The 15016-nt window shown below is 44.6% G+C and overlaps 1 protein-coding gene across 2 annotated transcripts in view; it reads right to left on the bottom strand.

Moving 5' to 3' along the window:
• The window catches only part of Slc1a2 (solute carrier family 1 member 2), a 160390-nt gene that overhangs the window by 21617 nt on the left and 123757 nt on the right, over positions 1 to 15016 (bottom strand). For both annotated transcript variants that reach the window (XM_045157619.1, XM_004660806.3), the window contains exons 7-9: positions 12903 to 13136; positions 7864 to 8058; positions 2419 to 2553 (exon numbers count right to left, since the gene is read on the bottom strand). In XM_045157619.1, the coding sequence (XP_045013554.1) occupies positions 2419 to 2553; positions 7864 to 8058; positions 12903 to 13136 (564 nt within the window). The remainder of the gene's footprint in view (positions 1 to 2418; positions 2554 to 7863; positions 8059 to 12902; positions 13137 to 15016) is intronic.

The following is a 15016-nucleotide window of genomic DNA, read 5'->3' as shown; positions in this document are numbered from 1 at the left end:
AATTAATAAAAAAATTAAAAAACCAATTACCTATAAAAAAAATGAGAGAATCTGGGGTAGCCTGAAGGGTCCTAAGCTGGCCATGCTGGCTCTGCTGTGTTCCAGGAGAGACACTTGGTCCTTGTGATTCAGTGTTTTCATATGTGCATTTACATCTTGGTGTTCTTCATGGAGAAATCAGATGGATGAGATGTTGCAATACTTGCTGAATGCCAGGGCCTTTTCCTCATTCCTGGTAACACTAGTGCATACTTTCCACTAAAAGGGCATTTGTATTATAATGGGGGGAGGGTGGCCTCTGCCATCATAATTATTCTTATTTTACTTCCTTTCATCATAGTTTTTTAAATTGATGAATTTCCAATGGTGGGGTTCAGGCGTAGGAACACGTCCAATGTGGCTGCAGCAGACAAGGAACTCAACAGAAGTGGCAGAGAAGAAGGTTCAAGAAGCTCAGAGCCAGGGCAGAAAGTAACCAAGTCAGAGGGAAGCAGGAGGAATTTAGAAAAGCCATCTTGATGGTTCTTGTGTGGAAAGGCCCTGACTGTCCCATAGCCACTATGTGGTTAAGGTTCGCCCACATTTATTGAACCAGTAAGTGCTCTGACCCCAAAGCACTGCAAGCCCCCCTTCCCTCCTTGGTCTTCCTCCATATCCACAGCCTACCCCATTCCTTTATCTCCTTCATCCTGCTCTCTTCCAATTCCTCTCACCTGCTCACCACCATCTAGTCCCAGACACTTTCTCTGAATATACACCACAGCCTACTGGTGCCAACACAGGGCAAAGAGAACAACCAAGTTAGCAAAGAAGGACCCTCCAAGAAGAAGCTGAGAGGCTGGCAGAGAGACACAGAGGGCCTTTAGCTCCCCTATAAAGCCATCTCTAGAACATGTCTCTGAGGATGGACGAGACCAAGGAAGTACCACAGCAGCCTTCCTGGGCTATGCAGATGATGTCCACACAGCCTGTTCTTGTTTCTAATGTAGGCCTCATTCTGCACCAATACCAGGCACAGCTGATGGAGAGTTCAGTCTTCCTTCTAGCCTTCCCTGATTGCCCCTATCTCTTCAGCTTCCCCATTTTTCTCCCTTTGGATGAGTGGGAGTATGGAGGAGGTAAAGACTCAAGGCCATAAAATGTGGTTCCCGCCTTTTCAAATCCATGCCAGTAAATAAAAACGTTGCCACTGGTGCATAAAGCAGTTTGGACATACAGGTGTGGGCATCTCTGTGTCAACATTTGTCACTCTTCACCTCTGATGTTAAAGCTCATGGCATTGTCCAAGGTTCTATTGTCGCCCATGACGTGACAGAAGGCATCAATAGGTCTACTAGAAGATCAGTTCCACCTCACCTGGACCCTTACAGAAGATCTGTTCCAACTTCCTTGTTGGGGAACATCTGGGTAGCCTTGTCTGACTTCATGAATGGATGGTGAATCTTCTATTCTAGGCCAGGGTTCTTCTCTGGGAAATGTAGCTGGGCTATATGCTCAGAGTCAACTGCATTCAACATTGTCCATCTTGCCTCACCTTCCATCACTTAAAGCTCTACACAGTTGGGAGCCCCAGTGCCTTTGCATAGGCCGGTGTTATAGGAGTAACATGTTTCCCCTCCACCTACATATTCGTGAGTGACTTCTTCCTTTCAGTTGTGAGTGAGTCTACCTGTAATTGCCTTCAGAAGCTTGAATGCGGCATGAACAAGAATACAGCAGCTCACAGCAGAGGATCTAGGATCAAGCCGGTCCATTCCCAAGCTACTTCACCTCCCTCAGACTCACTCTCCTCATCTACAGTGCAGCAATCGTAACCACAAGTTTTCCGGATCGTTTCACATTAGATGGCACACAGTGAGCACCGGAAGTCAACCACCATGCTCAGTCAGCTGGGCTTCTCCGTTCCGCCTTTCCACACTACACTGGAACACATGCCTCTCTGGGTCACTATGGTTTTTATTACATTCTGTATTTTTAAGTTTTATTTCTTTATTTGAGAGAGAGAGAGAAAAAAAAAATGGGCATGCCAAGGCCTCCAGTCAATGCAAACAAACTCCAGAAATACGTGCCACATTGTGCATCTGGCCTTATGTGGGCACTGGGGAATCAAGCCCAGGCTGTCAGGCTTGCAAGCAAAGCACCTTTCACCACTAAGACATCTCTCTAGCTCAATGACATGCCATTGTTAAGTATACTTTATCAAATTGTAATTTGTGTACAATAAAAGGACCTGTCTACTTAAATGCACAGTTTGATGAGTAGTGACAAGTATAGACACCTGTGAATTCGGACTATTTCTATCACCTCCCGAGGATTCCTTGTGCCCCTTCTCAGTTAACCTCCACTCCCCTGTGGGGTGTTGCTGTAACCCTGCCAGCTTGCCGTAACCCCGGAAGAAGCCCACCCTCAGACACTTACAGCAGCCAGTCCACAGCTACCAGCAAGCTGATGTCCTCCGTCGGCAGGCCCACGGCGGTCAGAATGAGGAGCATGGTGACCAGCCCGGCGCTGGGGATGCTGGCTGCACCAACGCTGGCCAGTGTGGCCGTCAGGCTGTGAGGACAGAGAAGCCACGGTCAAGGGAAAGAGACTTGGAAACAAACCATACCTGGCCAGCTTGGGGTCTCAATGTTCCTACAGCCATAAAATTCCTCTCCCTTTTCTCCAAAGAATAGAGAAGTCTAAAAATATAGAGACTCTGACTGACATCGACATGTATTGTGCTCATGTGCACTGGAAGCTTATAATTCCACGGGTTGGAGCTGTGTTCCTATCACAATAATCAATGAGCCCAAAGTAGACAGGGCTCAAAGAAGGCAGCTGATGTTCCCAATGCAGGCAAGGAAATACTAAAGATGAAAAACTAGCCACTTTTATTCCTCCCATGGAAACACGACTGCATTCATTGCTGCTCATACTTTTATGTTCCTGTGGGCACAGCCGCCATTTGGACTACGTGGCAAGAGTGTGAGGAAGTCATTGCCAATGTCAACATGAGAGCACAGAACAGGAAAATCCAGACCCAATGGAGAGAACGTCAGGAGAAGAAATCGAACCGATTCCAAGTGACATTAAGCTTCGCTTGTGTGAATGTTTCCCCATGGCCTAGAAAACACATTATTCAGACAAAGGGTCAAGTAGTTTCTGGAGCAACTTGTAACCTTCCTTTCCAGCAATGCCAGGTGCACAACCAGAGCCATTTTTGAAGTCTGTCTCTGGAAGGAGCTTAACCTTGGATTCATATGCCTTGTCTATGCGGCAAGGGGTCTCTGGGGCTCAGCAAAGGGCCATGGCTTTTCCCCTCCCTTTAAAGATTCTATTTATAGCACTTGTCATTTCTAAATGGAAGGATGCTACAGAGAAGGGAAGCTTCCCAATTTGATTTTGTGGGTGCTGAAAAGAAAAGGGGGTGGGCTTTTCATTCCATGGCTATATCATTGTAGTATTTCTAGAGTAGGTACTCAGGTTCCAAGTTAAGAAATAGTCTCTCAGAGGGCTGAACCAAGTACACTTCAGCAGTGGGACACGGTGTGGAATCCTGGGATCTTACAGGTGACAGGCATCTGCATTTAGGATATCACACATTGGCTGAAAATGAAGGTCCACCCTCCTAGAAATAGTACACACACTTGAGTGGATGTGGCCCAGGGAACCTGTCTGTGCCCTTCTCTGCCCCACCAGCATTGAGATGATGTTGGGGTTTAGAGAACTGGACATTTCTTGAAACCCATCAGGGATACCAGGCATAGTATGTCCTAGTTTTCAGTGAACGTCAGCATGTGAACCACTTAAGTTCACATCCCAGCTCTACCATTTCTTAACCACAGAACTTGGGTAACACAGGCTCTTTGAACGCTGATTTAGTCATCCTTACAAAGAAGGTAATGATGGAATGTCACATGCAAGGTGGTCCGAGCTTTCAGGAGCTCCTGCATGTAACAGCACTTAGCAGCAGCCACGTAAACTGCAAACCTCCAGTCAATGTAAATTGTTATGCACATCAGGAAATCCAAGCAGAGGAGACAGCTTTGCCAGGGAAACTTCCCTAAAGCCCCAAAGAGCTGGGAATTCTAGGCCTTTCCCCAAGACATCACACAGAAGGACAGGGGACCTTCCCAGGTCCCAACAATCTTGGCCTCAACTGTTTCATTTATAGTATCAGCCACTTCAGAGACAAGTCACTCTTGGATGCCCCTTTGTGCTGTGACCATTTTATGTGGCTTGCTTTTGGATGTGTGAGACAAAATCCTATGAAGACACTTCTTTCAGGGGTTTGGAATTCTTCACCCCAAAAGTAATGTCATTGCCCCACCGGCAGAGCTGCGTGTAGAGAATTCTAAACCCGTCAGTAGTCCTTGGGAAGGATTTCCCTGGTCCTTTTCTGCTTTGTCTGGCCTTCTGCTGCCCTGGCTTGTTGCCTAGGGCCTGTTTCTGAATGCCATACCATGTTCTACGTGGATAACATGAAGGCAGAACCTCACAGTACCTCAGCAACACCTGCTTACCTGCTTCTGTGGCAACCATGGACTGGAGGCGTTAGGTAACAGAGGTTCACACAGTATGAGCACGGTGTTCAGAAAATCTGAACACTGTGCCTGATTCCAATACCATGCTGGGTCTCCATGCCCCTGATGTAGCTAGAAGCCACACGAGTCAAGCACAATCTCATTCACCTAGTAACTGGCGCATTTGTCCACTTGCAATACCAATATCACAGTGTAGACTTCATGGGGAGCCTGGCTGCTCTCAAGGCCAAGAATTAAGAGAACAGAAGCCATCTTTGCTTAGACAAGGGCTTCATTAAGAAAAGAAACTTGGCCGGGCGTGGTGGCACACGCCTTTAATCCCAGCACTCGGGAGGCAGAGGTAGGAGGATCGCCGTGAGTTCAAGGCCACCCTGAGACTCCATAGTGAATTCCAGGTCAGTCTGGGCCAGAGTGAGACCCTACCTGGAAAAACCAAAAAAAAAAAAGAAAGAAAAGAAAAGAAACTTGGGCTAGAGAGATGGCTTAGCAGCTAAGGTGCTTGCCTGTGAAGCCTAAGAACACATGTTTGAATCTCCAGGTCCCATGTAGCCAGATGCAAAGTGACAGAAGCATACAATGTCACACAGGCACACAAAGAGACGCATGCTTCCAGAGTTTGTTCACAGCCACTGAAAGGCCCTGGCATGTCCATTCTCACTCTCTCTCAAAAATAAAATAAAAAAAAAAGAAACTCTTGTCACCTTTGAGTTTTTTGTGTTTTTTAAAACTTTTTTTTGTTCATTTTTATTTATTTATTTGAGAGTGACAGAGAGAGAGGCAGATAGAGAGACAGAGAGATAATGGGCGCGCCAGGGCTTCCAGCCACTGCAAACGAACTCCAGATGCGTGTGCCCCTTTGTGCATCTGGCTAACGTGGGTCCTGGGGAATCGAGCCTCGAACCAGGATCCTTAGGCTTCATAGGCAAGCGCTTAACCGCTAAGCCATCTCTCCAGCCCACCTTTGAGTTTTGAAGCAAAGGAAATTGGCCATGTCATATGATACCTGTAGGAGCATGATTTAGATTTGCTACTCTGACCCATGGCAAGTCTTCCATTGTGGGTAACTTCAGGGCACTGCTCACTGTGTCCACGTCAGACTGCTATTGTGCTTGCTGACTGCCATTCTCAGTAACTGACAGGTGGTATGGACCAGGTACAATGCTCTCAAGTATCTTAGATGTGTGATGGCTGTTTTCATGGTAGAGTTGAAAAGATGAGGGTGAGCATTGTATTGTTTATGTTTTCATGTTGTACGTAATTTTCTGAGTTATTTTTCTAGCTGCGCTCTGATGCATATGAAACGGTCACTAACAACGAGATGTGAGGAATTGGTAGCCAAAGAAAAAAGGCCCACTGAGGCAAGGCTCTGAGGTGGCTCTTCCATGCAGTATCCACCCACAACACTTAGGGGACGTGGCTAGTACCAATTTCACTTTTCAATATGACTACAGAGACAGGTCAGTGTCTGAGTTTGATGTCTCAAATAGTCTCGTATATAGAGGATCGGACCCAAATGTACTCTGTCTCTTAGGAGAGGCTCCTAAAGTTGGCCCCTAGAAGGCCTCTGAAGGTTTCTCAGAGAATTCACTACCAGGTGAACTGTAGACCAGCCAGACATCCAGAGATTACCAGAATTTCTAAGCTAATGGGAATCATGTTGTTTAGGGTTTGAAGTAAGGGAGAGAAAATCCAGACCCTGAATCATAACTAAAAGGACATTGCCAGTTCTTCATGCCAGTCAGGGCAATACCAACAAAAACCACGATTCTCACCTGCTCTTTTGGGTCAAAGTCAGAAAGTGAGATCATGTTGTACTTGGAAGAGGTTGGCTATTGGAGGAAGACGATGGGTGCCTCTGGGTCATAGTCATGGTCCTGGGCTTGTTATATAAACAATCCAGGCCTCATTTGACTATTCTGTACAGTGGGCATGACGTCTATCCCTTCTCTTCAAGGTCGTCAGGCATGTTTGAAGTGATTTGTGGAGTCTACCTCCCAAAAGGCACCACAAGAGTGGAGTTAGTCTCCTTACACAGGCTGACAGCCTGTTTCACAGTCTAACCTAATCTTGTCTCATATTGAATCACCTAGGCTGTAGCTATTACAACTTCTGTGGAATTTTCTTCCTACCAAAAGTTCAATTGTCACATAGAATGAGAGCCACTTATCCCTTGTATTTACTGACCTCAAAGAATATGAGAATGTCACAAACATAGATGTCTTAAAGGGCCAAATAGCAGTGGCAGGTGATACAGGCCAGGAGGAGGCAAGAGGGAGCCCCAGGACCACTGGTGAGGTGGGCAGCACCTGCCTTCCAAGACATTGTCATTCTAAGTTTTTACCACCTGTCACAAGGCAAACAAAGCAAAACTCCAAGCTGGGCTCAGCCCCCTTACTGACAATTTACAACCCCAGATCTCCGAATATTGTTCCTCATTGATATATGAGGACATTCGAGGCACCAGGAGGAGAGACTAGTCATAAATGAGACCATGAGTCGGCTCACAGTTTTTTTTTTTTTTTTTTTTTTTTGGTTTAGTTTTCTACTTTAATTAAGGCCAGAAAGTATCTCTTGCTTTAACTGAAGCTCCCAGATGAGGGGAAGTGCCACACTGCCATGAGGATTACAGTTTGATTTCATGACACAATGTCAATCCAACAGTTACTGGTCCAAAGACCGATGTGTTTAATAATTCTGTCTGCAAATAAGGAGCTAAAATCTGGCCGAGCTCGTAGGTGTGATGTTTAAGTTTATGGAGAAGCAATGTAATGACCTCTCAGGAGAATTTTTAAAAATCATAACCACAGATGGTAAAAATAAAAAAGCTTTCCTAAAAGCAAAACTATGTGCTATTTATTTGTAATAAAATGTTACGTGTCATTCTGGGGAATCTTTCAGTAGTTCATCACACCCTGGAATACTGAAGGGAGCACTGTCATGAGGGAACAACTCGATCCAGACTTGGCTGATGTCAGCCCCAGCCACACCCCTGCCAGGTCTATGACCAGTGGGGTGGCCGTGGACAGGCCAACATGCTTCCTGAGCCTGAGTTCCTGTCTACTGAAAGGGCACAGAAGTGACTGCACAGTCAACCCCCACGGGACTGTCAGCAGTCAAAGAAAATCGAAGCTCAGAAGTGAGCTGGCATGTATGGGCCAAACAGAAGGCATTAATATGAGCCCTGTGTCTTTCCCATCACGATCTTTTCCCCTTTAAAGGCTGCCAATGGTTCTTCTTGCACGACTTCCTCCCTCACGTGTTCACCAGGTGACCCGAAATCCAAGCAGCCTCTGCCAGCTGTCATTCGTATGGTGGGCATGCCGTGCCTACTTCTCACCTGACAGTCACAATCTGACCTCCATCCAGGGTGATGCCGTTCATCTGCGCTATGAAGATGGCCGCCACCGCTTCGTAAAGGGCTGTGCCATCCATGTTAATGGTTGCTCCAACCGGGAGGACAAACCTGGTCACACGCTTATCGATCCCCAGGTTGTCTTCCAGGCAACGGAAGGTGACAGGCAATGTCCCAGCACTAGGGGAGAAAGAGAGATGGGGAGGTTATGTCACCTGCTCCAGAGAGACAGGAAGATGAAGGATGGACAGGGATGGCAGCGCAGGCTCGGATCTTCCTGCGATCGAACAATGAGGCGTGCGCATGCCTGAGTTAGAGGCTCAAGTTGAGTTTAGAAATGTGCATGCGGCCACGCGCAGGTATGCGATTGCGGGTGAGTGTGTGCTGTGGTGTGCATGCACGTGCCGTGGTGTGTGTACATGAAGGTCAGTCCCCACCTTCCACCCCGTGTGAGACAGGGTCTCCTACATCAGGCTGGCTGGACTATGAGCTGCCAGGAGGTGACCTGACTCTGCCATCTCACCCTGGGAACACTGGCTCACAGACAAATACCACCCTTCCTGGCTCAAATTCAATCTCATTTGGGCTAATAAGCAACAGAATATTTTGGTTGGTCTTGGTTTTTGAGATTCATCGAGAGCTTCCAAAATTATCTTTACTGCTCTTTCCTCTTGGGTTAAATACTGAGGTATATCTTATTGCACACGTGGATTGGGGTGCAGAAAAAAATGTGCCAGGAAAAAAAAATTAGCTGTCAAAAGTAAAATAAGGATATTTTTCAAAAACATAGATTTAAAATTTTATTATAGCAAGATTATATCTTCTATCCCCTTGCCCCAGCTCCTGTTGCCCTGGGGGCCCTCCTCAGTGGGATTATGATAATCACTGTGAGGTCATGAAGGCTTTAGTCAGTCCCTGTGGGGTAGTGAGGATGGGGACCCTGCCTCAGCGTATGCCCCCCCCCCCACTGCGTGCCTCTTACAATCTTTCCAGCCCCAAAATGAGGAACTTTTGAATGACCCAGAATTTCAAACCAGAAACACTATTTCCAACAAAATGACTCCAGGGATTGCATGGCGCCCCTGGGAATGGTCCTGAACAGGGCTTACTAAACTGGATGGAGAATGGGTGAGCAAACACATGAAATACCCTTCAGCATCAACCTGAGCTTAGAGCAAGTCACAGGGGACTTAACAGTCAAACTCCGACATGTGACCGTCAGCCAGCTCTAAGCCTCTATGGTGATTTGAGGCAGAAAATCATGTGATCCGTAGCTAATGGCACAAAAAAGAGTGACTTCACTCCCACTTCTCTCAGACAAGGGTTGGGGAATTTAACCACATGACCCACCCTCTAAAGTAGGAATATCTGGCATGTTCCTGAGCTGTCTAAAACGGGAGGCCTGTAAGAGCCAGGGGCTGCTGAAGACCAGAATGTGCTTTTCTTATGGATGAAGGTACAGAGGAGGTTGAGAGGACTTCGAAGTTTAAATAATGCATAAGGCAAGGCTGAACGGCCAATTATGGAGTGTTTTGTGCCTTCACCTTGTTCCTCCCCCCCATTCAAATCTTAGCAAAGTGAATTGAACAACCTCCAATGCAGATAGCTTTTGGAGGTATTTTCCCTCTTGTACTTATAACCTCGGTCATAGCTGCCACCAGAAATTAGAACTGGGACTCTAGCCAGGCTGGACAAACACAACAAAGTCCCTGTTTCTCAGAGTGGGAGAAGAGAGCTGGCCCCAAGGGGTCAGATGCCCGGTTTGCTTGCTTACTCACTCAGAATCGAGAATTTACAATCTCTACAACTGGAGCCGCCTAAGTGTGCATCTTCGGCAAATCACAGGCTCCTCACGTAAACGACTTAGGGGAACTAGTCTTCTTACCAGAGAAGTGACCATAGGTCACACCTCCATATAATGCTTCCTGCTGGTCACTGGGCAGAGAAGAAATTAATATGGGGAATCCTCATTAAGAAAGCCACATCAATTATTGTAGAAAGGGTGGGCTTGCTCCCACCTAAATGCAGGAGAGGCCGTGGTTCCTGGCTTATTGCTCCAGCTTCTTGACTAAGAAGTTGCTATCTCTTCATTCCTCTCACATCCTGTCCCCAACTTCCTGGGACCATTTCAAAGGGTTTCCCAGAAATAACTGACCTAAATTCAGCCACTGTTGTTTGGTGGCTTGGATCCTCAACTGTCTGGCTCTAAGAATACTTCTGAGATGACCAGGATGCATTAATTCTCTGTTTGTTTTCTGTTTTTGTTTTTCAAGGTAGGGTTCTGCTCTAGCCCAGGCTAACCTGGAATTCATTATGTAGTCTCAGGGTGGCCCTGAACTCATAGCGATCCTCCTATCTCTGCCTCCCGAGTGCTGGGATTAAAGGTGCACACCACCATGCCCGGCTGCATTAATTCTTATTATTGCATTCACTTTGCAAAATATCTTCAGACAATTAAAGAAATTGGGGGAAGTGATTGGTAAGGTATGAACATATTTCTCTACTGAATAGCCTTTATATGTGTGTCTTTTAAAAGCCACATATGTTCAGTCAGTCCAAACTGGGACTTGGGAATATCAATGGTTTCTCGTGTTGACAGGCTGACATTCCAGCACTGTTTTCTGGCTCTTGCCTCAAGGGCGACATGACCAGCTTCAGACGTTGCTAACAGTGTCAGATGTCTGAGATTCCTCTTATTTTTCCAGATTATTTTTCACGGTATGCACTGAAGTCTGGGGGCTGTATAGAGATGTGGGTCACACCCTCCATCTGTTCTTGTTGACACCAGTCTCCGTCCCCATCAAGAAAACCCAGGCAACCAACTTTGATGTTGACAATGATTTGGGTCTGAAGTGTTCTCCATCAGCTCATGTGTTTGACCACTTGGTCTCCAGCTCAAAGCACTGTTTGGGGAGGTTCGAAACTTTGGGAAAGTAAAGTCTAGCTGGTGGATGTAGCCCACCAGGATGGACCTTGGGGGTGATATATACCCTGCCCATGTTTCCAATCCCACCTCTGTTTCATGCTGGCTATCACGTACAAGGTCATGGTCACTAGCTATCAGCACCATGAACAGACCTGCTCCAGCTTCCATGGCTGGCCTCCTTAAGTCATGAGCCAGAAGAAATTCTTCCTTCCTCCCTTAAGGTGTTTCTGTCAGGTATTTTGTTATAATGCCAAGAAAAGTAATTAGTATCAGTAGAAACAACCTCATTCAGTACAAGCCCTAAGGAAACAGTAGAGGCATTTAGTAGGATGTCCCGGGCCTTGCTTTTTTTTTTTTCTGTTGTGGCAAAGAATCTTGAATTAATTCTTGGTGTGTAGTCCCTACTTTGCAGAGATGTAATGGCAAGGTTGTTTGTCATTGCCCTGTGGAATGGGCATGAATTAAATGTATGCTACAGGTGGTGGGGTGGGACAGAGTCTGTTGTAATGTAGTTCACAAAACAGAAGTAAATATTTGTATCAATAGATATGATTTTCATGATATGCTTACTAGTGAAAAATAGAAGTTTGCATAGAAATATACATGCACACACATGCATAGTAATGAATGAAAACGTTTATCACTATAAATATTAACTAAAGAATTGGTACTAATTGTCATTTGCTAAAAAATTGGTAATGTTCATTACCTTTTGCAAAGTTTTATTCACAATCTGAACTTGGTTACAGTAAGAAAATATTATACCCATCAGCAGATAATGAAAACAAAATTAAATAAAGATGGCTTTAGTTTGGAGGAAAAATTGAATATTTCTCCAAATAGGACCATCTTTATGGACAGAGACACTTATATTCAGAAAACCTGCAGGACCAGAAAGTAAAAAGAAAGTTTTGAAGTGTTTCTCTTCATCTTGGGAATGGGAAACTGAGCCTGATCCCCAGGGTTGGACACAGTTCAGCATTTTCTGAAGACTCATATTCTATTCATACCAAACTCCCACTGATTTCCAAGATAGAAATATAACTTGGCTCCCCAGGTGGCCAACACTATTGGTCTGTTAGGTCACTTAAGGAAAATCCGATGCCTGCTCATTGGCCTTAGAATGGCTGGCCACTCTGTGCCACTTAAGGGGTCACATCAAACAGGGCATGGCCCGGGCTCAGCTGTTGAGACCTGGCCTTTAGCTGTGGGACTCAGAGTTTGCCTTCCTGTGCCCTGTGTTATGACCTCAGTCTCCGTTCTATGACCCAAGGACACATATCAAAAGTAACTATCTTATTATGAAAGAATAAAACTTGTTACTCCTAAAATTCTAAAATTTAAGATATTTCTTCAGTATTACTTTGTTTTGTTTTGTTTTGTTTTGTTTTGTTTTGCTTTGCTTTGCTTTAACTAATTCTAGGCCAATATTATATTTTAAATTATTCTTTTTAACTGCCAGAATCTGGGGCTCTCATTGACTTCCTGGCAAAGGAACTAGACAATAAAGGAGGAGCTGACTTTCTGTCAAAGTCACAACTAAGCTTAATTTTGAGAAAAAAAAAAAAAAACTAATTAGGGCAGAATGGCCTGTTAGAGAGTCATGAGCTGATTTCATTTTATAGGACAAATCTCACTTATCCTACCATTAATTTGCCCTATCCAAACAGCTCCTGCACTTTTGAAAAATTCTTTCCCAAAGCTTCAATAGAGGGGTAATGTTATAATGTTTTCCAAATAACAGGTGGAGATGTTAATTGAACAGCATCATGTTATGCCTTCTGGAAAGAATTTTAAAATTACATCACAGTAATGCTTTATATAGCAAGCTAAGCATGTGAATCCATACATTCACCTAAACTTTTAGTAAAAGATCATATTTCCGATACAGTTGGGTCCCAGGCAAAATGCTCATCAGAAGGCTCAGAAGTTTCTAGAAGAATACAGAAAATTCAAAGTGTTCATTTTCCAACATGTTTTCATAATATGTAGAAGGTGTTGTTATTGGATGTTGTACTGGGAAGGTCTGGGGAAATGAGAGGGAAGAAAGAGATCAATGAAAGCACCATGGAGATAGGTGGTTTCTCATGGGCTCTACCTGGAAGCAGTTCCCAAGGCAGTGATCCAAGCCTGGAAAATACCAGCAAAGAATGTGAACGGGTTTTTCCTGGTCACCAGGAAGTAGATCAAGGGGAGAAAGATGCCCCCGTGGATGATGAGCCCCACGATCACTGTGATCATGTACATGCCCAGCTGCCTCGCCACCACTTCCAAGTCCTTGATAGCAATGATCTTCCCACAGATCAGGCAGGCGATACCCAGGGGCGAGTACCTGAAAAACACAAGGGACAGAAACAACAAACACACAAAAAAACAGCATTGAAGAGGTCATGATGGGATTCAAAACCTAAGTCCCATGTCTGTGTTACACCCAAAGGGAAACCCTTCTTTTTCTTTCAATTATTTTTACACACACACACACACACAGTTTCACTGAGAAAAAGGCATGAGATTCAATTCTCTGGACTAACTGCCCCAACTGCAAATTGTTTTATGAACCTGGTGACGCACATTCTGATGAAAAATCCAAAGGCCAACTCGATTGCCAAGATGAAAAGCTTCAGGAATGGCAGGAACAATCTTTGCCACTGTATAGCTTTGTCATCCTTCAGCTAACCACCAAGACACACGTGGAGAGACCTCTGCTGTGCCTCTGGAGAATGTGTCTGTTGTTTTGTGTTCTTCAGTTCCTTCCCAGAATTTTGGGACTAATTTTTAGAGCCTTTCAGAAATGTATTAACTGTGACTTGTAAATGTCCTAGTTGGAAGGAAGGCACAGGAAGAGTGGCAAGAACGGGGAGAAAGAGGAACTGCCAAAAAAGACAAACATTGGAACCAAAGAGTACATTTACAAAAAAATAAAAATAAAAAAAAAATAAGTGGCTTCATGATGTCCACTCCTGATCCTCTTGTCCTCTACCTCAGCAATGACACTGGCTCCCATTCTCTGTGCTTCCAGAACTAAGCAAGAGTTATATGCTCTCAGACTTGTTTGATTCTTCCCACATGCCAAACACAATGCTAGGTGTCATGATTCTTATCTGGTAAAGGTGAAAACAGCAGTTTAGAAAAATCAAACAACCAGCTCATGACCACAAAGCTAGAAAGAAAGAGAGCAACTTCACCTTTTTGAAACTCTAGAACAAGGGAATTTTTTTTCCAAACCAAGCCAACCCTCTTCCCTTTAGTGAGCAGTCTTGTAGACAAGCAGGCAATTCACCGTACATCAGTTTCTCACATATAAAGTTATTTGATGCTTGTATGTTGTCATTATTTTACAGAGAGCTTGGAAACTCTTGTGGGAAAGCTTCTCCCTCTTTCTGAGTCAATTCTTTGCATTCTTGGGAACATTATTCTTTTATTACCCAAAAGGGTGTTGCTGGGTCATGAATTTGCTCACCCTTTGATAGCTGCTAACGGAAATCAAGATATTTATGGAACATTAAGATCTTACTAAACATCGTAGTCATATGCTGATGAGTGAACAACTATGGGGAAAATCAAGTCCTTAGATTGGGTTCTCAGTAGCAGGAGGGGAGTCAAAAAAGAAACACAAATGCCTATACAGATATATATATATATTTTTTGTTTTGTCAATTTGCCTGGATCCAGTAATTTTCTGGGTTAAAGAAATGCTGTGGAGAGTAGATGAGAGTCATACAGATGAGTACAGAAGACATGGAGGTTATTTCAAGCCACTTACCAGCTGAAAATCAAGTTTCTGAACCTGCCTATATATGTGTGCACTGTCAAATACCCCGCCCTACCCACGTCAGAACAATTAGTCCTCTGACTCTTCATGAAGGAATTCATTGTATGTTCTGTTTTCACACCTATGGCCCAATGTCTGCTCTTGACCCAATCTTAAAGAATAATGTTTGAGTTAATGGGATTTTTCTCAAACATCTCATGGGCAGATTATTTATAAACAAAATATCCACGCAAGAGAAACCCCTGAAAGAGTTGATTTGTGTCTGATAGAAATGAGTTGGAACATTAGCATCGCTCCACTCTTCCCTGTGGAGTTTCCAGCCTGATCCACGTTTGCCTTTCCCTTGGGAGAAGGCTGCCCATGCTTGAGGAATGTTCTGGACACGAGGAGGTCAGAAACAAGCCTGTCATTTTATTAAACCCTTGTCTTTCCTGGCATTG

The sequence above is a fragment of the Jaculus jaculus genome, chromosome 8, assembly GCF_020740685.1.
Source record: "Jaculus jaculus isolate mJacJac1 chromosome 8, mJacJac1.mat.Y.cur, whole genome shotgun sequence".
Lineage (NCBI taxonomy): Eukaryota > Metazoa > Chordata > Mammalia > Rodentia > Dipodidae > Jaculus > Jaculus jaculus.
This window is presented reverse-complemented; position numbering and strand designations above follow the sequence as displayed.